This window comes from Mycetomoellerius zeteki, unplaced genomic scaffold (genome assembly GCF_001594055.1).
Source record: "Mycetomoellerius zeteki isolate Tzet28-1 unplaced genomic scaffold, Tzet1.0 scaffold673, whole genome shotgun sequence".
Taxonomy (NCBI): Eukaryota; Metazoa; Arthropoda; class Insecta; order Hymenoptera; family Formicidae; genus Mycetomoellerius; species Mycetomoellerius zeteki.
The window spans coordinates 14,643-38,775 of record NW_017257690.1 but is presented as its reverse complement, the minus strand read 5'-3'; the positions used below and the strand labels follow the sequence as shown (position 1 = coordinate 38,775).

General features: G+C 34.4%; 2 protein-coding genes across 2 annotated transcripts; both read left to right on the top strand.

The window, feature by feature from the left end:
- LOC108728943 (myelin and lymphocyte protein) lies at positions 1-24,133 on the top strand. Its single transcript, XM_018457783.1, has 4 exons — positions 1-471; positions 22,984-23,151; positions 23,381-23,488; positions 23,574-24,133. The coding sequence occupies exons 1-4, from the start codon at positions 298-300 to the stop codon at positions 23,655-23,657; spliced, it is 534 nt and encodes a 177-aa protein (XP_018313285.1). The 5' UTR covers positions 1-297; the 3' UTR covers positions 23,658-24,133.
- LOC108728942 (WD repeat-containing protein 63) lies at positions 18,493-21,510 on the top strand. The gene has a single exon (XM_018457782.1). It carries the CDS (start codon positions 18,493-18,495, stop codon positions 21,508-21,510), a length of 3,018 nt encoding a protein of 1,005 aa, XP_018313284.1.

The following is a 24,133-nucleotide window of genomic DNA, read 5'->3' as shown; positions in this document are numbered from 1 at the left end:
CACTGTGGGTAGCGGCCGTAGCGTGGCAGCAACAGTGGGAGAATAGCGGCTCCGCTGTTAATACCGTAGGTAGTGCGCAGTGGTAAAGGCCTCCGTACGCGCGGGCCGTGGTGAACACACACAACAGGTGTCCTGCGATCGGCTCTCCCGTGATACCGGTTCGGTTCTCCATTTTGCTCCCCCGGGTGTTTACTCCTCGTCGCCTTTCACTCCGGGACAAGAGCGAGCAGAGAGAGAGATACGACCGAGCGTGGACGCGAGCGCGTGTGGTGAACCGAGCGTGCGGATCGGCGTAACATGATGTCGGAGACCGCGGTGACGATGGACGGTTCCAGCAACAACGCCAGCAACAATCCGCGGCAGGTACCGACGGTGAAGACGGAGCCGGGCCAACCGAGTCCGTTGGCCGGCATTCGGTTGAACGTGCCTTACTTCAAGACCATACCCGGTATTCTCAAGCTGGTGCAGCTGGTAAGCGGCTCACTTTTTGCTATCTTATTCATTCCGTTTGTAACGCGAGAGTCGGCGGATACTGTCGCACTAGGCACGTCTACCAACTGGCACGCGTCTAGTTTTGATACTAATTTTGTACTCCGATAGTAAATTCGAATGTTGTCCAACAAAGTCATCGCTGAAGAATTTTATTGACCTCGGGTAGAGATCCTCTAGGTAGAAATCGGCCAAAGCTCCGGCCTGATGTTGTGAAACCGGAAATGACGTTATTTTGGAAATGCGCGCCTAGCTCTAGGTATGCATTTCCAAAATAACCGGTCATTTCCGGTTTCACAAGATAGGTCTGTTCTTTTTAGTTAAAGTTCTTGCACGGTTCACTTTTTCTCTTTTTCTCTTCAACGTGGAGGGAAAAAGAAGAAAAATGAACCGTGCAAGAAGTTCAATTAAAAAGAACAGATCTGATATATCATTTTCGCTTTGGCCGATTTCTAAAGAATCTCTAACCTCGGGTATTGAATAGATTTCCCATGAGATAGGATAACGTAAGTGGTACAATATATAAACCTGTGTAAATATGAAACATCTCTATTCCTCTAATACTTCCAAAAACATAAAAAGTCTATTTTTTAGTTTTAAAACGACTGAAAGATAAGAACAGGCCATGCTATGACATTTTTATCCGATGATAGTGTTCTTCGGAATTATATATTTATATATATTTATATATTGAGAAAAATGTTCTGATTAAACTAACAAAAATAAAAAAAAGTATTTTGATGAGAACAAACAAAATTTCTAGTTATGATAAGCAAAAATTTTGTTCGGTCTCATCAAAATACCTTTTTATTGTGCCCTTTGTTAATTTAAGAAGATTTTTTTAAGTCTAAAATGTCGTATTTAGAAATCATGACAATATACTATTTTATCTTAAATAGAATTTTAATAAAAGCTGAAAAACATTTCCTGATATGAAAAGCATAAGCTTTTAAAGTTGATTTTTATTAGATTAAACAGATCCTTATTTATTGATGAAATGCGTGGGTGATAAATGGATATAATCTAATCAATAGTCAAGTTTAATCCTGTGATAGATTAATATTACGTCGATCACTTTTTAATTATCTCTCGATTCTTAGCTTATCGGATATGGCTTCTCTATTTCCAGCTTGGATTTAGCTCGATATACTTGCTTATCACGTAATATCTAATAATAGAAGTATTAGAGCCACTTGGTGTATATTTTTATAACACCATGAAGCAATTTCTGGTAAAATAACAAACACTACAAGACGTTCGAAGAGGCAGAACTAACGTTTCGTCGATCAAATAGATGCATTATGCATTTTATATATATATATATATATATATGTGTGTGTGAGTACACAAACGTAAATTATGATATAATCAAAGATGCATACGTTTTTATCTTATACTTTGATGATTGCGCAGACACCTGTAGGTATTGTATTGTATTGACTTGCCAATTGGCAACGCGGCGTATATTTCATTCTCTTAAAGAGCTCTCGAGAAATTCAATATTAAAATGTTCAAAATTCCACCTTTTTATTGTACGAATTTTTTTTCCTTATTGTATTATTTTCTGTCAACTTAGAGAATCGCCAAGAATGGAAAGACATCATCACAAAAATGTCATCTGTGTGTTTCTCTTTCTGAGATTTACTAACTATAGTATTATTTGCCAATAAAACTTTTATTGCTTCGCGGTCGAAAAATCTAAAATAGAGCGCAAACAAGGAAAAGGATTTCTAAAATAGTTCCCGATCATTTGTATGCAGCGAATTCCTTCGAGGTGTTGCATACAGACGGAATAACGTTATGTAACGTTTAAGTCGCACTTTAGTGTGGTAACCAATACAAAATTCTAGTAGCTAGTCATTATATTACGAAAAGTCACGTGGAAAAGTGATTTTCTGGCACGATTTCTTCAAATACTGACTCTTTAATAATATTAAATATGTTTTTTGTATGTATATCTCTTCATATACTTCCGATATCTTGAAGAAAGTTCCGTAAAATCTCCTTTGCGCACAATTGAATTCTTTGCTAAAAAGAATTTTGTATAACAGAGAGGAGTGAGATAGTAGTTTAACATAAATTATTGTTACCTGTTTAATATCGAGGAAAAATCTGGAGATTAATTATATGTTTGCAACCATTTCAATTAAGCTGCATCTTTTAATTATTCGCGTATGAATTATTGAAAGCTATCTATGATTTCAATTTGTTTAACATTATGACTGACGTTTACTATCGAGAAGTTAACAATATTGATTCTTTCACTCGTTTCCAGGACTTAAATAATACCAATTGTATTTAAGCGTAAATCCGATATTATATAGCAGAAATATGCCAAGGACCATTCTCACGCTGCCTATACTTATCATATACGAACATGCTAAGTACACGGGGAATGTTATGACTTTGATAAGCACTTTATGCTCCAGGTCCTTGCGACAACTGAATTAGAAATAACTTCCTCGGTTTATTACGATTGATGCTTTCTAGGAAGAAATTTAACTTTCTCGTCGACCTCGATTCAACTTGTCTCCGATTGTGACGAGAAAATATTTACCGCCAGATGGAACGTTTGAATTAATTAAAAGGAATACTTAGAAAATAATCCCCTCTTCTTGTCTCAATCGTAAACACATTATTTACATACTGTAGCTTAAACCAGTTTTTTTAATTCCGTCGCTTCGCTCGAACGTTCGCATACGTCTACAAATTGTGTTGCTCGAATATTTCTTTGAAAGAAAGTACATACCTAAATGTTTTCCTCTCTTTTCATCAAGTTACAATTGTTCGCTGTTTGTTGAATCGAGTTGATTTTTTGTACGCGTGTAATCTTTGAGTGTATCTCCCGCAACATCGAGACGCGAATCTTTACGAAACCCGGAAGACAATTTTCGACTAAAAACTTTGGTTGAGACGCTCGTCTCATTGGCTTCATAAAATTTACATCATTCTTATTATTAAAACGTTCCTAATGTTCTCTTTCGCGAAATTTATGAGATGTCATTGTATAGTTTCCAACTTCTATTCATTCTAAGCTTTTGACGAACAGACGCAAGATATAAATAACTCGTCCCTCGGATTTACGTAGCACTTAATTTATGCAGGTTTCTTTTTACGCGGTAAATAGTCTCTTAATTTACACGGATTTTTTATACGCGGTTTCAATTTATGCGATCTCATTTTACGCGGTTTTTTTTTACAGTTTCTTCTATATAGTTAGCCACAAAACTGGAAAATTTTAGATATTGATCCAAACATCCAACAAGTTTTAAAATTTCAAGAAAATTTAAAAAATGTTGCAGTGAATATCAGAACATTTATAATAATTTAGTAAAAAATGAGCTTGCTAAAAGATTATCTGAAAATATAAATATAAATAATGAAATCCAAGATGAAACCGAAGTAATATTTCTAAATAGGAAGGATTCGAGCGATGAAGATAGTGACTTTGTGTCAGTTAAAAAGAGAGGGTTAATAAATTACAGTTCAGACACCGACAACAAATAAAATTTATTATGATTTTTATAAATTTAAAAATATATGAAATTTTTCCATAACTTATTATATATTGTGTTTTTTCTTAAAACTTTTTTTCATTATACCGATGGATTCTTTTTCTGTGGCTTTTTTCCGCGTAAATCAAGGGACGTACTATTTTCGCATGATTCTATATAGGAATTGATTGTTCTGCGTTTCTCGTAAGAAAAAAATGAAGAATAAATTAAAACCGAGATTAAATTTAATCTATATTGATAGAAATGAACATCATTGGGATTATCTGGATGATAAAGTGGAGGTGGAAATAAAAATAATCTTGCGATTTGATCTTCCAATCAATCTGGAAACACGCATTGCGTGCACACGCATCATCATGGCGTCGACCGAGCGTTTTGCACCGTGACGTTGAACCTGCAGTGGCATAACCGCGTAACGGTAATCTTCTTACGAAGTGTCTAACAAAGTACCCTACCCTCACCAGACGGAAAAGATGGCTTCTGATCGCAACATTACGCGAGTTTATTTACTTTACTTTGATGATCGATTTATAAAAAAAAATAAAATATTTATAAAAATAAATCAATTCTTCAAATACTCTCATTATAAACCATCCATCATCGCAAAGAAAAAAACAATACGCATAATGTATTTAAATTATTTAGTGGACTGGGGGAAAAAAGAAATAGCTCTCTTATTTTTTCGACAAAAAATAATTTAAAGAATTTTCTTATTGTTTATTTTGAATTAATAATCAGAGAAATAGCTCGATGCAAACGGTTGCTGTATCTGCTGTTATATGCAGTATGATCGAAATTTACACGATTTATATCATATGTACGAGGGGCACTACTTATATTTTGAGCCTTGGCAACACTGAGTGTTGTCAGGTGCCATTTGACGTTTCCACTAGAAAATTTGACCATAACCTTCTTCAGAACGTTTTGTTATTTGAGCGCGATTTGTATGGTTTACAGTCACTTGAAAATTGTCTCAGCGAAAAAATGGAATTAACTCGTGAAAATTTTCGTGCAATGATTTATTACGACTTTCGACGTGGATTATCAAGACAGGAGTGCATCGATCAACTTACTTCCACTTTTGGCGATAAAGCCCCATCCTTTGCCACTGTGAAACGCTGGTATAACGAATTTAATCGTGGTCGCCGTTCGCTCACCGACGAAAGTCGTGAAGGTCGTCCAAAATCAGTTGTTGTGTCAGAAAATATTGATGCTATGCAAAAACTAATAATGCAAGATCGTCATGTGACATACTGTGAGATTGAGACAACCTTAGGCATTAGTTCCACCAGCATATATAAAATATTGCATGATCATTTAGCCGTGAAAAAGGTTTGTTCTCGTTGGATCCCACATAATCTGACAAAATCTCAAAAAGATGCTCGTGTCGATTGGTGCAAACAAGTGGTTCGAACGCATGCAAAAGTGTATAGATCATAAAGGAGAATATTTTGAAAAACAATAAAGTCATTTTCAATGACAAATTACTGTTTTTTTATTATTAGGCTCAAAATATAAATAGTGTCCCTCGTATAATATCGTATAATACATAACTTCATATTACGAAATATTTATGTGTCTGTATGCAAATATAATCTTATCACCGGTATACTTTATATCGTCTTATCTTCGATACCGTTAGGTAAAATCAGAGCGCGGATTACTTTGGTTTGATTTTTAGATACGTTTTTCGAGTGCGCTTGTACGTTATATTTCACCTGACATTACGTACAAGGCCGTATATTATTTACGGTCGATAGACGCGAAGGAAGGAATGTGTATTGATCTGACGCGAAATAGTTCTGATAATAGCATACGTGGCTATACAGCCAGCGACACTTGTAGCCGGGACAATGAAAGAAGCAATAATGAATCTTACATACGTTGCGAAAGTTTTGTACAGTCTCGCCGTTGAAAGTCCAATTGCGTAATAGCGTTATAATGAGACTTCGTTTTTTCATGACGTTCATATTAGATGCTATTTACGTTTACGAGATTGCCTTCTCTCCTCCTATGAAGAACTTCAGTATATTAATTAATATCTCTTTTTAATCAATATCTGATATTGACATCACGTGAGATCTGTAGATTTTTATTTACATTTAAACTAGACGGTATTCAACATTAATTGGAATCTTCTTATATCCTGTCTTAGGCTGCGGTTCATTTGACGCTATAAACGCTTCGAAGTATTCTTTGATTAGTCAATTCATAAAATTCTTTGTTCTGATTGGTCGCTCAAACGCTTCGAAGCGTTTGCAGCATCAAGTGGACCGCAGCCTTAGACGTAGTTTTAAAGGATCGGAAAAAACCCAATTTTTCCAATTTTTTCGCGGATTTTTTCAGTTTTTTTCCCAAGGGTAGAAAAATTTATTTTGGAAAAATTCACGCGTGCTCATAAAACCTATCACGTTTGCTTCTCGGTTCTTTCCGTAAAGAAAATAATTGCGTATAGGGTACACAGCGGGATAAGTTAACAGAAATTTTAAAATTGTATAAAAGATTGAAGTCGCATAATGTATTCAATAAAACATACAAAACATACACTATTGCACCATTAATGTAAGAATTAAAAATATAAAGTCCAAATATCATGTTTATATGATAATAATAGGTCTAGAAAATAATTTGGATTTAAACTGAATTCGTAACAAAATATTTGAAAAAAATAAACTACTAAGAGATACTTCAGGAGTTCGTTAGACCGGAGTGTGACAAACTAGAGTTAAAAATCTGTCTACTTAAGCTTTGCCTTGTACTAAAGGAAAGTTAGATTAGGTTTTACTATAAAAATAGAAGGATAACTAAAAAAATTTAATAAAAATAATGCTACATAATTTCATGGATCGCATTAATTTTATAAAAGAATTTAGAAGTTACTTATTATGTCTTTTACATTATGGCAAAAACAGCAATTTTTCCAAAAAACCAATTTTTCGGAAAAAAACCTAAATTTTTCTGGTTTTTTTTCCAGCAATTTGAAAAAAAGCGACGTTTTTAAAACTATACTTAGACTACGATAGTAAGTTGTTAACGAGACTGACCGGACTATGTAAATAACGAGAACACGGATTGTCGTCGATTTATTTTTTGTATTTTCCATCGAATCTTTCACATTGATCCCGTTCTATAAACGAACCGTTCACGGTTAACTTTTCTTTTTTACTTCTATTTTGATAAGTCTGCCATGATTATACCGTTATTTCATACTGCAATATATCGTTAATCGCTTTAATTATGACTTACGCCGAACCTATGAGAGAGCTGGCATAATTAATTGCGCATCGCGTGTATGGCTTTTGGTGCGTAGTATAAAACATTACCACAATGGGGGGGGGGGGCTGTTAAATTAATTCTTTAATTTAATGCAGTAGGAATTGACGTAATTACTTTATGGACTTATCATATTGCTGATATTATCGGATCAAATAGCGTATCGCAACCAATGACGTGAAAATCACGCATGTACGAAGGGATTGTAAAAATATTAAGTACGGCTATCTCGCGTCATTTAGTAAATGCATTGTACTCCAGAACAATTGCAAATTGCGCGCGGGGATTAAGAATGAATATCAATGATATGGAAATTACGGTTACGCTGACGATAGTTCCAAATATAGCATACAAGTCGAGTTTACGAGCACGGCTTGTCGTCTATAGATGTTGCGAGATGGATTGCTTAATCCCCGGGTAATTCGACGATATTCGCAGGAAATCCGTTTGATTTTCATATCTGTCGATCTCTTATCGCGCAAATGTTATAGGAAAATCGCTAACGCGAGATGATCTCTATCGCAGTATGTTGTCCTATCGAATTACTCGCCAATAAAAACTGCGTACTTCTTGATCGAGACATTTTATGATTTTTACGATATATCGCAGCTTACGTCAGGTGTTATTTCTAAAAAAATTTGTAATTTTTCTTCTTACATAAGGAATTTTAATGGCTACGATTGAAAATTAAAGGGTTTAAATGCACCACTTACGTGAAGTGTCTTTACTGCCGCATTTATCGGATTGAATTACTGATCAATAACTGAATATCCTTGTTGACCTCCTGAGTCATTTAATGTTTTTATTTTCTGCTTATCATCATGCTATTATTTAAAAAAAATTAGTTTTTTGTTTAAACATAGGAAAAATTTAATAGTTACGATTGAAAATATCAAAGGATTAATTGTACCTTTACTATTAAGAAGTCATTAAAAGATTCCAGAATATAAAATTATATTCCATACATAGTTGCATACAATAAAATATACCTATTTTATATTTATGTTAAAACCGATTCTTATTAAAATTTTTTGTGTTGAATTTTTAATACATTCGAATGTTAATTTTATATAATGTTTTATTTGAATATTTTGTGTTAGATTTAGAGATACAATAACAATTTTTTTCAAAAACTGTTAAGCTTTCTATAAATTTTTTTTCTAATTCTAAAGATCTTTTTCTAAAATCTCGTCAGAAAAATTATAATCATTTCTCATTATTTTCAACATGTATAACACAAAGAGTCGTCTTGACGAAGAGAAATAAAGTGAAATAAGAGTTTTTCCGAAATCACGCAGAGAATAAAGCGAGTCAGGCGTGGTGTCGCGCGATCGGGGCCATGGTAGGCCCACATTTCTATGACATTCCTGTATAATCCCGAATTCGTATCCCAAAGAGATTACGGCGGCGACACAGGAGGAACCGGTTTTCGCCACCGCATCGCATAGATTAGGTGTGTATACATGCGTGCGTGCATGCGATCGGAACGAAAACTCGATGGATTCGGCGTTCGGGCTCTACAATGCGGCCTCGCCTAGACTAGAGATCACGCGCGATGACCATACATGTTCATCCCGGACGACCGGCACCATACGCAGCGTCCCACATACTCGGGCTGCCATCCGTTGACGATGGTGGCGCGTTATACCGAGGTCGTGGCAACGGTATCGGAACGTCTCATTAAAGATTCAGCATGTCTTTTAGCTTGATCGTTTCGATGCGAGTTTGACGACAAACCCGTCGCTACTGGACGCCCGCGTGTCATGTCCATGGCCACGTCACTTCGATCGAGGTAGAGTTACCAATGTGCGAATAGCCCTGAGCAGTTCGGAAGAGTGTCGCGAAGATACCTTGATGATGACGCGCATGAGAAATGATTAATAAGAAATGATTAACAGCATATTTTACCTCAGTATAGCTGCTTGTTTTCCGCGAAAATTGGCAACTTCATTCGTTAAGATTCGAGACGTTATTTAACCGCACGTGTTACAATGAAAAAGCAATGAAGAGATCGTTACTGCTTATTAGGCTTGTCTTCAACTGTCTTGGTTTAATCTTTCTCTGACACTGCGCCTTTACAGCTAATAACTATTCTAGAATCACGCGTATGTTACATAGGAATATACTTACGAGTCTCAAAAAGAGATATAATTTATGTACCTTTTCATATCAGGTTGTATCGGTTTCTCTTAATTGTTCCATTTTGAAATGTTTAAGAGAATATATAGCTATACAGTTGAAAATTTGTGTTAAAATTAAAATTTGTGATATATTATAATTAACCCGTATTTATTTACCTTGGAATTTACGTTTTAAAATACATTATTTTTATTTTATTTGTTTACTTACTCATAAATTGTATTATTTTGTCACTAAGAAATGTTAAATATCAATTTAATGCAAAATAGTCTAATAATATAATCATATTATGTTAAATTAACACTTGGATATATTAAAAATTCAACACAAAATAATTTTAACAAGGACTTGAGTGGACTCAACACAAATACAAGATGTTTTTTTACGGTGTACTTGTATAATTCGTTTAGCAATTATTGAGAAACGCAGCCTCTATGAAACAAATTTTTCTTAATAAAATTTATGTTGAGGATGTTAATATGCAATTTGTACAAAGTTATCTATTCTTATTGTACGTTGCACAATTCATTCATAGAAGGATACCTATTATGGAAAGTGAGATCGCGATTGTACAATATCGTAGGTGGAAGCGTGGCTGTGCGCTCGACGCATCATGCCGGTGCAAATGTTTATCCTTGACATTGGTACTCCATTATTTCCGATTACTTGAAATAATCGCGTTATTTACGTTTTTGCCAAATGTGACTAGTGTTCCACATGAATTTCAAGAAATTAATTCTCAAAAACAAAAGAGAACGAAGTTCGTAAAAATCAACATAGAAAAATCTATAGAATTTATTTACAGCTTTTTTTGTTACTTTATCTCTTCTTTTTTTTCATTTCTTTTTTTTCGTTATAACGTTATACATTGATGTCTGATTAATTTTTTTTATCTTTAATATTTCTATTATTGTAAGTTATAACGTATGATATATAAATAATTTTATTAAATGATTGCTTTGCCAATCGTCGGTGGATTAATATCTTTATTAAGCTCAGTTACCTCATGGCCAAACAGCTTATGTAATTGTTACAAGCGGTCACTCACACATACAAACTGGGTCACTGAATCCTTGGACTATAACAATTACTACCTGGGACCCTCATGGAATTGCGTGCGGAGAGGAGAATTGATATAATAATCTTCTCGGCAAATGCCGTGCGTAATAGATATGGATGATAATCCATTACGTCACATTTATTTGCGTATCTGTGTACGTAAATGGAACATACCGTGTGCAAGTTGTGCATATGTACATAACTATATGTATACTACGTAACAGTGAAGATGAATACAAATTTTTTTTAGCAATAAAATCAATGATTGTAATTTATGCATCGTATGTTTAACAATTCCAATTTATCTGTTAGATAAATATTAAATATTTCTTTGTCTTGAATATTTCTTTGAGATACTTTAGATTATTTTTCTTATGATTTTTCTTACTATTATTCTTATTTATTTTTAATACATTATATTTGAAGATGTTTTTTTGCCATAAAAATATTAAATGTTATATTATGCATAAAATATTAAACTGCAAATATAATGTGATAGCACATATCTGCTTAAATTTAAAAATAAACTCAAAAATATATATAACGATATAATTTTTATTTGACATAAACAAAGTATCTTGGCAAAAGTGAAACGAAGAGAATGCGCAGATGTCGTAAGTTATACCATTAATATTTCTTATTTAATCCTCCACGTGTTTCTCAACTGATTTCTTAACGCGCCATGTTGTGTCTTCATATTTTCAACGTCTCTTCCTTTCCATGACTCTTACATTATGCGATATATAAGTTGTATTTCTAGAAAAAAAAACTCGTCTGACATCCGGTCTTATCATTTCCGGTCTCGCCTCTTTTTGCTTGCGTACAGAGACGCATTGAAAAAGTCATGATAGAAAGAAAGAAAATTCTATCAAACATTATTGCGCTTTATTAATAAAGCAGTTATATACATTTATTATAATGTAATGTAAATATTTCTCTGGCTTTCTTCTGTCTTTTTAAACAAATATCATTTTAAAAACTTCTTTTCTTTCGCTGTAAGGTAACAAGAGAGATTACATGAGTTTCACATTAGGAAGTAAGATTTAGATAACGTATTATTGTGAATTGTATTAATTACTGTTTCAAGAAATCGGTATAGATAAATTTTGATGAGTTTAAATGATTCAGAAGCGGAAAGTAAATTAAATGTAGAAAGTATTAATGCGATGAATCGTAACTCGAACGTAATGGTTCGATAAACTATAAACACTTCCCTTTTCCTGTTATACCGGGAAGCAGTTTTGGGTTCATCCGGTTGTTGCAGAAATCTCTGGTTGGATCGATTTTATTGTTATTGAGATGTACTCACAATTAAATGTTTAATTTCTTGTTTCGAATTCATCAACTATTTTGTGCCATGTTTTTCAGATGCATAACTAAATATACGAAAATTATTATTAAATATTAACATCATAGTAAACATTATAATAACAACTATAAAAATGGAGCCCTTAACTATAATTATTTTATCATGCAATTACAATCATAAATATCAATTGATAATTATTGATAATTACATCGATATATCTAATATTCTGAAATTGCAGGAATTCGCGAAAATAAGCAAGAGAAGATACTTTTCGTACAGCGAGAGCAATAATCATAAAGCTCGTACCAGCTGAAGCTGCGCTTGTCCCTCTTCCCTTTTTTCTCTGATTAAAACACTTTCGCACGATACTACATACGTAATATACGTAATGTGTCGACCCATTTGAAGGGTTAATTTCGGTCAGGGTAATACTCGTACGTTACTCTCGCGCGGATAATCGACTCTCATTAGCGGTGGGAAGCCATCGTGTGAATAATGTTGTGCGAGTTCCAACGTGCGGATGATGTTTGGACTAACGAAGATGCTAATAATATACGAAAATTGAAAACGATCCGATTATCCATTATTTAAACAAAACGATCATGGGTATTTGTAAATCAAGGCAAGAAATAACAAAGTTTATACACAATCCTTATAAAATCCATTACTTTCACGTTTGTGTAATACATAATACAATGTTATTTTATGGCATTAACGTTAATGACTGTAACAATATGCTTCCGTATAAACTCTCGCACGTCATAACTGTTGCTATTTAGCGCGTTGTGATATTTCGTTATTTATTGTATATTCAAAGGTTTGCAAAATATGCGATTGTGATCAATGTATTAAAAGTCCTTTTTATTAGAGAAACAAGATTTTATCAAAAAAAGTATGCAGTATTTATTGAGAATTATATATTTGTATAAGATAATTATGTCGAATATATATATGTATATATATATATATAATAATTATACAGATTTAGAAACGCAGTAACAGAATTTTACTTTGAGTGTCAGCAATTTCCGAGAGGAAGCTGCTCATTTCTCTAGGTCATTCTTGACCGTACTTTGAGAACAGACGTGTGCTCGATCTTTAGCTTCTCTCGCGGCAGAGACCGATCGTTCGAGGATATCGCGAATTCCGATCGCCCACGTCAAACGTAAGTCCCCTTGCTGTGGATTATGCAATTGCTGTCGCATTGTTAAGCGGCGGGAAGGAAAGGGGGGACTACCCTCGTACCATTATGTTCCATGCGGCGAGTAGGCAGGCTGGCGTGCGTATCGGCATGACATAAGTTATGCACCGCGCGGTAATTGCGCGCGGCACAGTCTGTGCACTGTACACAAGAACAAGGCGCGCCTCGCGATACGCACGAGGTTGCTCGAGAGGAAAAAGATGAAAGCCGCGATTCGGGAAACGAGAGAGGGAGACCAACGGGATAGCGAGACATGAACCTCGTGTTTCGCACATACGTAATCGAACACGCACCTGATGACAGCGTATGGTCTTGCGCATTCTTCGGTCCGACCGCCGACGTTTCATTTGCAATCGTTGGATGTTAAGAATGCCCGCCGGAGGCATGTGTTTTAGAAATTCTTCGCGGAGTTTTACGTTATTTAAAAAAAAATTGTTTTTTATGATCTCTGCAATATTTCATAAATTTCATGGTAAATTTTGAAAGCGAACGGTCGATGGTAATTAATGTCCGCAGGAATGGAAGTCGTGGTTTCTCTATTTGTTATCGTTTGTTTCACTTTAGCGTAGAAATATACGAGCTTTTCGAGAATCTCTGATAAAATTGCTCGTTGATCGTCAGCTAGTGTAAGTCGTAAATACACACGTTGAAAACACTCGTTTTAATCGTGAATGTGTTTTTTACAACTCGCAATTTCCGGCGTTTATTTCTGGAAGCAAAAGATTGCAGTGTCGTTTACGAAATCCATATCGCGCCGCTTTATCGATCTATAGCAATAACACCGTAATTAGGTGTAGATTTTTTTGTAGATTTTTCAAAATTTTGTGATGATTCATAGAATTAATCGGCACATGAATCGGTTTTCTCAACGGAATGAAGAAATATAACAATAAGCGGCAATATACACAGAAGTATTGATTTATAAGTACGTGTGTTGAATGAGCTCTGGTAATACATATAATCTTAAAAAATGATCTTATCTTTGTTAAGCATTCAATGAAATACATCATAAAGATAACAGAAGAAATATTAATGTCAGGAATTGAACCGAACATAGAATTTTGTTTTTTATTCCTATTTATTTTTCTATTTACGATGTTTATATTCATAAATCTATTTTTAATCTGATTGTTTAAAGGAAAATTCTAATAGTAAATGTACTATGTAACTCCCGAGAGTTGAAAGCATCTCAAACAAAAACAAACACAAAAACTATAGATTTTACTGTTTATCCAGTTTTTATAAAAAGTGAATTTTTTAATCTTATTTATATAATGTTTAAAAAGTATTATTCCAAATAAATCATTAACAATCAAATTTGATGAACTATTAATGTCAGAATAAATTCAGCATTATTAAAAATTTTTATTAATTTCTTAATTGCACATGACATCTCTGTTATCTAATTGTTTATTTGCTGGAAATTCTAACAGCACTGTTAAATCTATGGTGTCAAATTTAATCTAATGTAAGTCGCCACTGCTCCTACTCAATTATATCGTTATTTTATACTAAAACAATGATAATATACTATTTGACAATATACAGTGTCAATTTGTCACTATGTAGTGTCAAATTAGCATTAGTGTCAAATTTAATTATCGTTTTGGTATAAAATAATGATATATTTAGTAGGAGTAGTGGCGACTCACACATTAGGTTAAATTTGACACTATAGATTTAACAGTGAATGCTTTAGATAATGTAGAAAATATAAAAAATAAAAGAATATTTTTAAAATGTAAATATAAATAAATTAACTAAATTTAATATTTCTATTACAAAAATTTTACTTTTTTTTCTCATTGTTTCCTTTTTTAATGTTTTTTATAATGTAAATCATTAAAAAAATAAAAAATCATTGGAGTTTTAAAATGCAAATTTGTTTTAATCTTTTCTAAAATACTGGTTGATACCGTTCTGACCTTAAAATAACCGAAGTTGTTCTTGATAGATTTTGATGCGCTAATTACGAATGTGACAACATCCATTAGATTTATTTGCTGGGAAATTGCTTTATACATACGCTCGTGTTAGCAATTGTTGACTATTAATTCACTCTGCAATTTTAATGAACAGACAGTCACAAAAGATGACGAATTAAATATATGTACGGCCAGCAATTATGTTGCAGCCGAGTATGATTCTTGCTCATCGTTACAACGATCTCTAGTAATAAGCAAATATTTTATTTTTACATTCAGTAAGATATTTATGCAAAATATTAATCTTTATATATGTATTTAAATTGCCTTTACATAAAGTTGTTAAATTTAATTAGTATTAAAAGTAATAAATATTCTATGACATTTGAGATGTAAAAGATTTCTGTATGTGAGTAAGAAATTTATGCTTGTCCGCGAAAAAACGATTTTTTATTTTATTTCTTTTTTGGCATTTATTTTTAATGATATTTCTTTTATTGGTATGTCAATCATTTTAAACGTATAAAGTCGCAGTAACACTTAACTTATAATCCTGCTTTCAACATATAACTTTAACATATGGGGGTCAGCATGTACTGTATATATGTATCTTTTTATATCGACAGGTAAACTCGTACAACATCCTCATTCAAATTCGCTCACGCAACAAATAATCCATCGTATCGTATAATCATAAATTTTATAAAACCATCTTTTACTCTTTATTTTTAAGAAAAATACAATAAAATAAAATTTTACCAAAAAATATAATAATACGCCCTTCCTCTCCTTTTTTTCTATTTACATTGTTCTGAATTATAATTTATATATTTCATAATAGAAATGATTTATTTTATATAAAACCACCTCCATATATTAGAAAAGGAAAAATTGAAACGAAGAGAACAAAAAATTTAAATTATGATTTTTTTTATTAATAAATGCTTTGAAGCGTAAATTGCATAATTCTGTGAAGCACACAACAGTTTTTCTTCCTCACGTAGTCATACGCTATATTTGAATTAATTAGTCAATGATGACGTTAACGGATGGACATGTCCATCGTAATACGTAGGCTGTAACGTTGTCGTTTAATAACTGCATACGACCGGTGAATGTGGGTCACTAAGATTTTTCGTCGACGCCGGCAGGCGTTATCTCTATGCCGGTTTCGCATATTGATATAATTTCGCTCGTTCCTCGTAACTGAGTAGCTCGTGAAAACACACGCGTCTTTCTTGGCATCATACAGACGTATCATTGTATGTAAAACGAATGTACTATAATTTCTTTTCCTCTTCGGGAAGGATTCGTCGGTTCTTTCCCGCGCTTTTTACAATGTTAAGATAGGAATGGACTATTTATTTTAATGAATTAAATAATGTATATATGATGCTTAAAATCTACAAATAATATTAAATACTCTTGAAGAATACGCTTATCACAATATAAAATTTTATAGTTTGGATGCAGTATCTGCATGAGATAACGTTTGAAAATGATACATATATACGTTACTGCGGATTGCATTTCAGATTATCATCACTTAACTATGCAGATATGATCACTGCGGATATATCTTCACGCGTGAATCATGCAACTATGTATCTAGCTCCAACGTGCCTTATTAGAGAAACACTATCTGACCCCCACACTTATCCTATAGTGCGACTCGAATATTTATAACGTCCGATATAATATGTGATCAGTGGTCACACATCGACTGATGATGATCGAAGAAAATATCCTTCAATACGCATTGCTATTTTTAGAAATGAATCGAATACTATGCGGACTCCACTACCGTGGAATTGCCGTTTTTCTTGAATCTACTGACCTTTATGTTGCGTGTGAATGGTGAAAATAGGGAGTTTTTGCAATAACGTGAATCCGGATACGGTGAACGCTAAAATCACAAGTTATCCTTTTCTTAATTAGTTGTTAAGAAGAAGATAACCTGATCTTAGCGTTCACCGTATCTGGAGAATTACAAAAACTCCCTAATAACAACCGACATCTGAAAGATCGTGGCGTAAAACCGTTCGTATAACAATTTTTTTATATTTTTGCATCATATTTGCGATAATCCGACAATATTTGAAAAAAATTATTAAATCTTAATACGTATTTCTTTGAATAGTACTAATTGTGAGTAAACATTTACTTACAGTAAATAAATATTTACTTAGAACAGTTTAAACAAATGTTTATTAAAAGTTAGTATTTTTTTCAGTGTCGAAATAAAGTCAAAGTAATTCGAATTTCGAATAATTGAATATCTTTTACAATTAAAAATTGTTTTATTTTCGTACTATATATACTTAATCGTTTTAAAATGTTTGTTCATTCCTTTTGATATTAATTACATCCAGTTGAAAATTAATTGGGTCATTTGTAAATTATCTATTCATATACTTACCGAGTGTTATAAGCGTACCGCGCCATTACGCCATGCATTACATATTTAACGTAATGATTATAACAAGACACGCGAAGAACGTCCTAATTGCATCTATTAAATTGTAGTGCGAAATTAATAAATCGTGAGTTGGAACACGTTGAATAATTTGTGCTTTTTTATGATGGATTATTTTTATTTTATTTTATTTTATTTTTATTATTTGAATTTGACAAGATATGGTTTTTCACTTGGAGTCTATAATTTTACTAATAATATTTTACTATGTCCTTACGTGATTATTTGGTTAGAAGAGTGACAGACCAACGCTGTTGTTTTTAATTAAATATCGGGAAAAAATGACCAATGCCGTTTCGAGAGATGTATAAAAATAATCATTTTAATAAAAACTTTGTCAAATTTTTCTAAATGAAAGTTTTGATAGAGTTTCAATTCGCATTATTGTTAAAGAATTAAAAGTTATAAAAGTATTGGAGGAGGAGAGATATAATATACGATCACAAATTATTTATTAACGTCAGCATGTCAAATAAATCAAAGAGTCATAATTTTTGCAATATTTATAATGCTCCATTTCGGATTTTCTCTTTTGCCCGGGTGAAGTTCAACATCTAACGAGACTTGTAAATTAGAATTGTTGCGTTATATGGTGTACAGGAACGTACATTACGCGTTCCTCGCTTTAGTGTATTTTCTAGTCACCCGTATATATTTAGTGACACGGCAGTCGCTTAAGCCGGTCTCTCGCGAAAGGTCAACATTGATCACACCGTCTATAAGCGTGCCGCATTATTGCTGCTGAGGACTTAAAAGTAAAGTACTGTATGGCTAAGGTGCTTACGACTTGGAGCTATAATAAATGGAAGTAACGGCTGCTGTTCGTAACGGGCTATGTTAATAAAAAATTGCATACTTTTTGAGGCGTAAAGTTGTTTCGAAGTTGATTTCAATAAACGACAAGGAACAAAATACTGATATTGTAATATAAAGTAACGTTGCAGCAATATACGTTATATATTTATGAAGAATGAAAAAAAATGATGAGGAAGAAATAAAGAAATGCATTTGTATAATTCCAAGAAATTTTATGAAAGCCTCGGGAAATCGTGTAAAGTCTTTCACTACGGTTTCAAAGTGATTTTCTTGGAAACCGTATTCGAGGAATGACGTCGTTTGATCGATGCCGTTCACGGTTGGATTTGTTCTCAGAGTGGCTGTTTCGCATTACGAGTAGTTGCTACGTGTTACGAGCCACGAGAATAATGTCGAGGAAAGGGATTAAGTACCGATCGAGTTGGATGCTATACGACGAAAATATCGAGAATGTGGAGCATGTGAGTCTCTATCTCGAAGTTCAGCGAGAACTGGGTTGCTCGGTCGGCGAGCACGTGTTTCTGGAATATCCTTGGGCTTATGTGTCGCGAGAAACTGTTTTGAGGCTCGCCAACAATGCGGACTCGTCACTGGAACTATATCGAGATAAAATCGAAGCTTACGGTGGCGATACTTTCCTTGTGGGCTATTCATCTATCGAATTAATCGGTCGGGAGTTCGTGATCTGCTTAACGGAGGATGCGAGATCGGCAATAGTGAGGAGGAATGCTGATATTAGTAAAAAAATCCGGAGTGAGATCATCCGAAAGGTCAAGAAGACCGGTAGATCATGGAAATCTCTCGGAAGCGAGACGGCGTTAGATGAGGGTTTGGTCAGAAGCACGAGAGAGTTTTTCGAGGTGGTAGTGTGTCTTCCGATTAAGTCTTTAGGCCTAAACCGACAACTCTGTGACAGATCTTCAGAAGGATCTTGGGACAGTTATATAGAGTTAATTCCATACGAAAGATTTGAGAATGTTGAGAGAAAATGCGTTTCCAAAATGATCCAAACACACTTGGAGTCACGGGAAATCGAAGTACAAACCTATCCCGGTTATCCTAAAAATGTCTGGACCCAATACTGTTACGAGGATACTTTGGAGTTGCAAGATGATAACGTTGAATCGGAGGAGAAGGAGGCGGAGGAAAAAGAATCGGCCGGGGAGAAATCCGAAAAAGAGTCTGAAGAAAAGAAGACGATCGAAAGTTCAAAAGAAGTGTCCGAGATTGATGCGGAACAAAAACCGGTGGAGAAGAGCTCCTTGGAGCTTTTCTTGGAAGATCGCGCTCAGGAAATGATTGAGGCTGTGTGTTACAATACGGTCGTGAACGTACACGTGGATGACATCGAGACACTTGCACAGCGAAACTTTGAGATAATTCGGCCGCGTGATGAGATCGCTTGCGCGGAACGTTTCTCCCTTATCGATTTGAGTTTCACAGCGGGCAAGGTCATCTCCGACGTTTCCTGGCATCCAAGTCTTGTCGAATATGTGGCTGCTTCTTACATTATCACACCGTTGCGTGAAATCCGATTTTCGTTGAAGCGTGGTGTTGTATCGAAACCGGAACCGACAGTGTTGTTATGGTCCCTTGCCGATTCTCTTCGGCCTCAATTGTCATTGTGGTGTCATCAGGAAATCTACTGCGTCTCCTTCTGCCCAATGAACGCCGACTTCATAATCGGTGGTTCCACATCTGGCCAAGTAGTTGTCTGGAATATTCATGGGCAGATAGAAGATCGAGATGTTGATAACACCGTTTCTATTATCTCTGCATTCGTGATATCCGATCATTCACATGAGCTTCCGATTCGTCGGATACAGTGGTTTCCTGATAATTATAGGATAGAACCATCCGGGAAACTAACGAAACTGTCCACTAACTCGAGCTGTCAATTTCTGACGATTTCCGAGGATGGTATCGTCGCCATCTGGGATCTTCTTAGATACTCCGTTACCTCTCAGCTGAAGCCGAACGATCGAGAGAATCTTAACGGTATCTTTCGACCAACGTATCGCTTCAACGTTCGACCTTCCGAGAACCCGTCTTTTACACCTCTTCACCTGTGCCTTCCATCCATCGATGCTTTTCAAGAAAGCGATAGGCGTAATGAATTAGATTCCACGGATGTCGACTGCACGAAAAGACTGTGGATTGGTACGGCGCAGGGACATTTTGCTTGTTGCACTTGGGAGGGTCAGTTCGACGTGGAAACGTCCGTTTTAGAGGAGTGCAAACTTCTTAATTGCTCATCCGCGCATGATGGTCCTGTTACAACGATTCTTCGATCGCCACATCTTTCGGATGTTCTCCTGACGATGGGCGGCCGTGTCTTCGCCATTTGGAAAGATGACTATCTGGATCTTCCTCTGTTTAGACGAAAATCTGATTGCGTATATACCGCGTGTTGCTGGGGCAATCGACCAGGAATTTTCCTGATGGGTACTAGTTTGGGCGATCTGGAGGTTTGGGATATCAAAAGATGGGCAAACAAGCCGGTGCTCACGCAGACTATTTCTAGAAAACCGATAACTCTCTTATCGCTTCAAGAGTCGTGTAAATATGATACCAAGCTATTCGGTGCCGGTGATTGTAATAGTGCATTTCGTATTTTTGAGGAACCAAAGGAATTCGAAGATGATATATTTGAAAGAATGGACTGGTTTGAAGAATATATATGGCGAGAGGTGAGAAGAAAAAAAATATTTTCTTCATGGCAAAAAGATTTTCTTCAAAATGACACGACAGTCATCGCTAGAAGGCAAGCTAGAGCAAACGAAGAACATAGATTAAAACTTGAAATGGCAAGGCTGAAACTTCATAAAGAACATGAAGAACGACTGAGATTGGAGGCCGAAGAAGAAGAGCGCAAAAAACCGAAATCCAAAGATACTGTATGGAAACTGCGTCAGCAGAAGAAAATGAAAAAAGTCCTTTTAGAAAAGAAGAAATTTCTTCCACGGGAATTAGAGGAGAAGAGGCTGCCATTGGTGCGTTTAGCTGAAGAGAGGAATGCGAAGATGATCAAAGCAAAGAACGAAGTTACTCTTCGGGATAAGCATTTTGATAATTTTATGTCTCTCAAATTTCCTGAATATTACGATCGTATAGAAAAAGATAAGATTTCGGAAGAGAGACGTGAGACGGTAAAGGATGAAGAAATAGATGTATATCTAGAAGAGTTTTATAAAATTAGAGATGAAGCGCGAAAGATGATAGCGGAGAAGCTGCATTCTCCAAAATTTGATTGGAACACTTGTGTAAAAAAGGGAAAAGAAAGGTTACAAAACATGAACAATTTGTAAATGCAATAGAGCGGTTACCATTTTAATTTTGTGTGATGATAATTCAAGTTGTAAATGTGAGTTGATAAGATAAGATAGTTCAAATGCTCAGAAAATTTCTTCAATGAATTACACATAAGGTGACTCGAGGCGACATTTAAGCGTTTATTTTTGAATAACTTCTAATATTATTGAATTATAAGCTACGAAACAATATTATTTATATTCTACAGACCTTTTTTATTTATACAAATTAATGAATTAAACTTTTGATAATCTGGAATGTATTTGTTATTGGAAAAAATTGATATGTCATATCCTGCAAAAGTAGCATTTTCCCTTTATATGCATGTACATACGGATAAGATGCCACAAGCAATTAAATAATATGACGCAATATAAACTTGCATGTTTTGCTTATCTATAACAGTATGCAATTAAGAGTTTAAGTTACAAAAACACATAAATGTATGATAAAATATAATTTGAAGAAATATGAAAGAGTATAATTTTCAGGAAGTAAGTATAAATTGGACATACTTTTATTTGTTTAAACAGCGTTTCACTTAATATATTTTGAATTATACGTATATAAAACATCTAAAATTTTAATTCCTAAAATCATTTTACTGATGGTGTCATGCACGAAAAGGTTTTATACTGCAAATATACGTGACTTGGAACAGTGCAGGTAACTTGGGACAGCATATACTTTTGTTAAATTTAATCGTGGCACCTATCCATGAGTCACTAAAGAAAATTTAATATTTAAACTTTCTTTAAAGACTCGTGATAGATACCACGATTAAATTTAACAAAAATACATGCTGTCTCAAATTATCTGCACTGTCCCAAGTCACCTACATTTACGGTATTTACTGTTATCTTTCTCTCCAATGTATAATATTAAAAAAATAATACATATGTATATATATATGTATATATATATATAGGCGCTAAAGGAATAAATTAAATCCTTACAATTTGAAAGACTAAATTATGCTGTCTAAAATAAGATCTGTCAAATTTGTTCTTCCAATTCTGCAATAATTAAATTGATTCGACTAAAATGACATAAATAGTTTACTTTAGTGACAAGTTTTTTCTTTATACATATGTATATGAACAAATGTACAAACATAAAATAAATTTTAATTTTTGACAACTCTTTTCATATTAAATGTTTTATTCCTGTCAAGACAAGTTGAAGCTGTAGGTGATCGTTATACAATAATAATATCTTTAAATATAGGATGTAGACCACTCAACGTTACAAATGCTTCGAAGCGTTTGTAGCATCAAGTGAATCGTAAGTGAACCATAATAACATGTTAACATATAAATAAAATTGAAATTATATAGTAAAAATGTCATCATCTGCGTATGAACACTGGCCTGTGTAGCTTATATTGTTTTTGTTATTATGATTGTTAAAACTGCTTGCTTACGTTAGCTGCTTAGTGACGATAACGAAGCCGTTCGATATTCTTTCAGGGTCTGGGCATAATATGTATGGCATGCGCGTCTCCAGCGTACATAGGTGCAACGCATTGGTTTCTGTTCGTTGTGGTAATATGCTTCATATCTACACTTATATGGTGCGCCATATACTTCCTGTCCCTCCGGGAGGTACTTAAGGTGCCCATCAACTGGATTCTAACTGTGAGTGTGAAAGAAAAAAAATTATAAAAGGAATTGCTAAACGAAACGCGTCTTTAACTCATTTTTTTCCACTGTCCACATGTTATTTGCATATTACTTGACATCAATATTTAAAAAAATTTTTGTATCTGGCTTTTTTTATATTTTTATTTTTCATAAATATGTGAATATATTTAAAATCAGTTTTAAGTTGTAATGTGTGTTTAATTAAAAAACAAACATTTTTTAGGAACTTCTAAATACATCTGCAGAAACTGTGCTTTACATGATCGCATTCATCGCTCAGCTATCGGCTTGGAGCGCATACAGATCTTCATCATCAAATATCGCTGCTGGGGTGAGGCTTGCTAGTATGACACTTTTAAAAACTGAAAACACAGTAATCATCAATGTTATTAAAATACAATCAACATTGATTACAGATATTTGGAATATTCAATACCATCGCATACGCCGCCGGGGCTTATTTCCTATACATTGAATGGAAGAGCACTAACACACAATGAGCATCATCGGCCTACAGAGGATAAGCCAGGTACCTGAAGAGCATACAACAACAATTGCCGCGATTAGATCCGCGACTTCTCAGCGTCCGTCCAAGGAAATTTTAGCGTGGTCCCAAGATCGTGCTTAGCAAGAAAATCAACGCTGGGAGGGACGGCTTGAAACTAGTCGGGCGTGACCCTCCTCAGATCGTGTGTAGCTTAAAAAAAGACTCTGTACCTACGTGCCTTAAGATTAGTTATTTGTCGTGATCGTCGTCGTTAGCACGAAATTCGATGCCGCATCGAGAAGGGTTGACGAAGTCGCAGGAGCGGACGGAGTGCTACATTCGAGATACCTGCCTGAAGACAATAATGTTCACAAAGTCTACGCGAAAATCGTAATTTACTTGAAATTATAGCGCAGAAATAATTTAAGAAATAAAATTAACACCTATTTTGAAATTACTTTAAATGCCAAAAGATTGTCTTCATACGAA

Coding starts and splice junctions, on each gene's coding strand:
- LOC108728943 (XM_018457783.1), top strand. CDS start 298: ATGATGTCGGAGACCGCGGTGACGATGGACGGTTCCAGCAACAACGCC. Junction 472..22,983: donor TTCTCAAGCTGGTGCAGCTG/GTAAGCGGCTCA, acceptor ATATTCTTTCAG/GGTCTGGGCATAATATGTAT. Junction 23,152..23,380: donor CCATCAACTGGATTCTAACT/GTGAGTGTGAAA, acceptor AACATTTTTTAG/GAACTTCTAAATACATCTGC.
- LOC108728942 (XM_018457782.1), top strand. CDS start 18,493: ATGACGTCGTTTGATCGATGCCGTTCACGGTTGGATTTGTTCTCAGAG.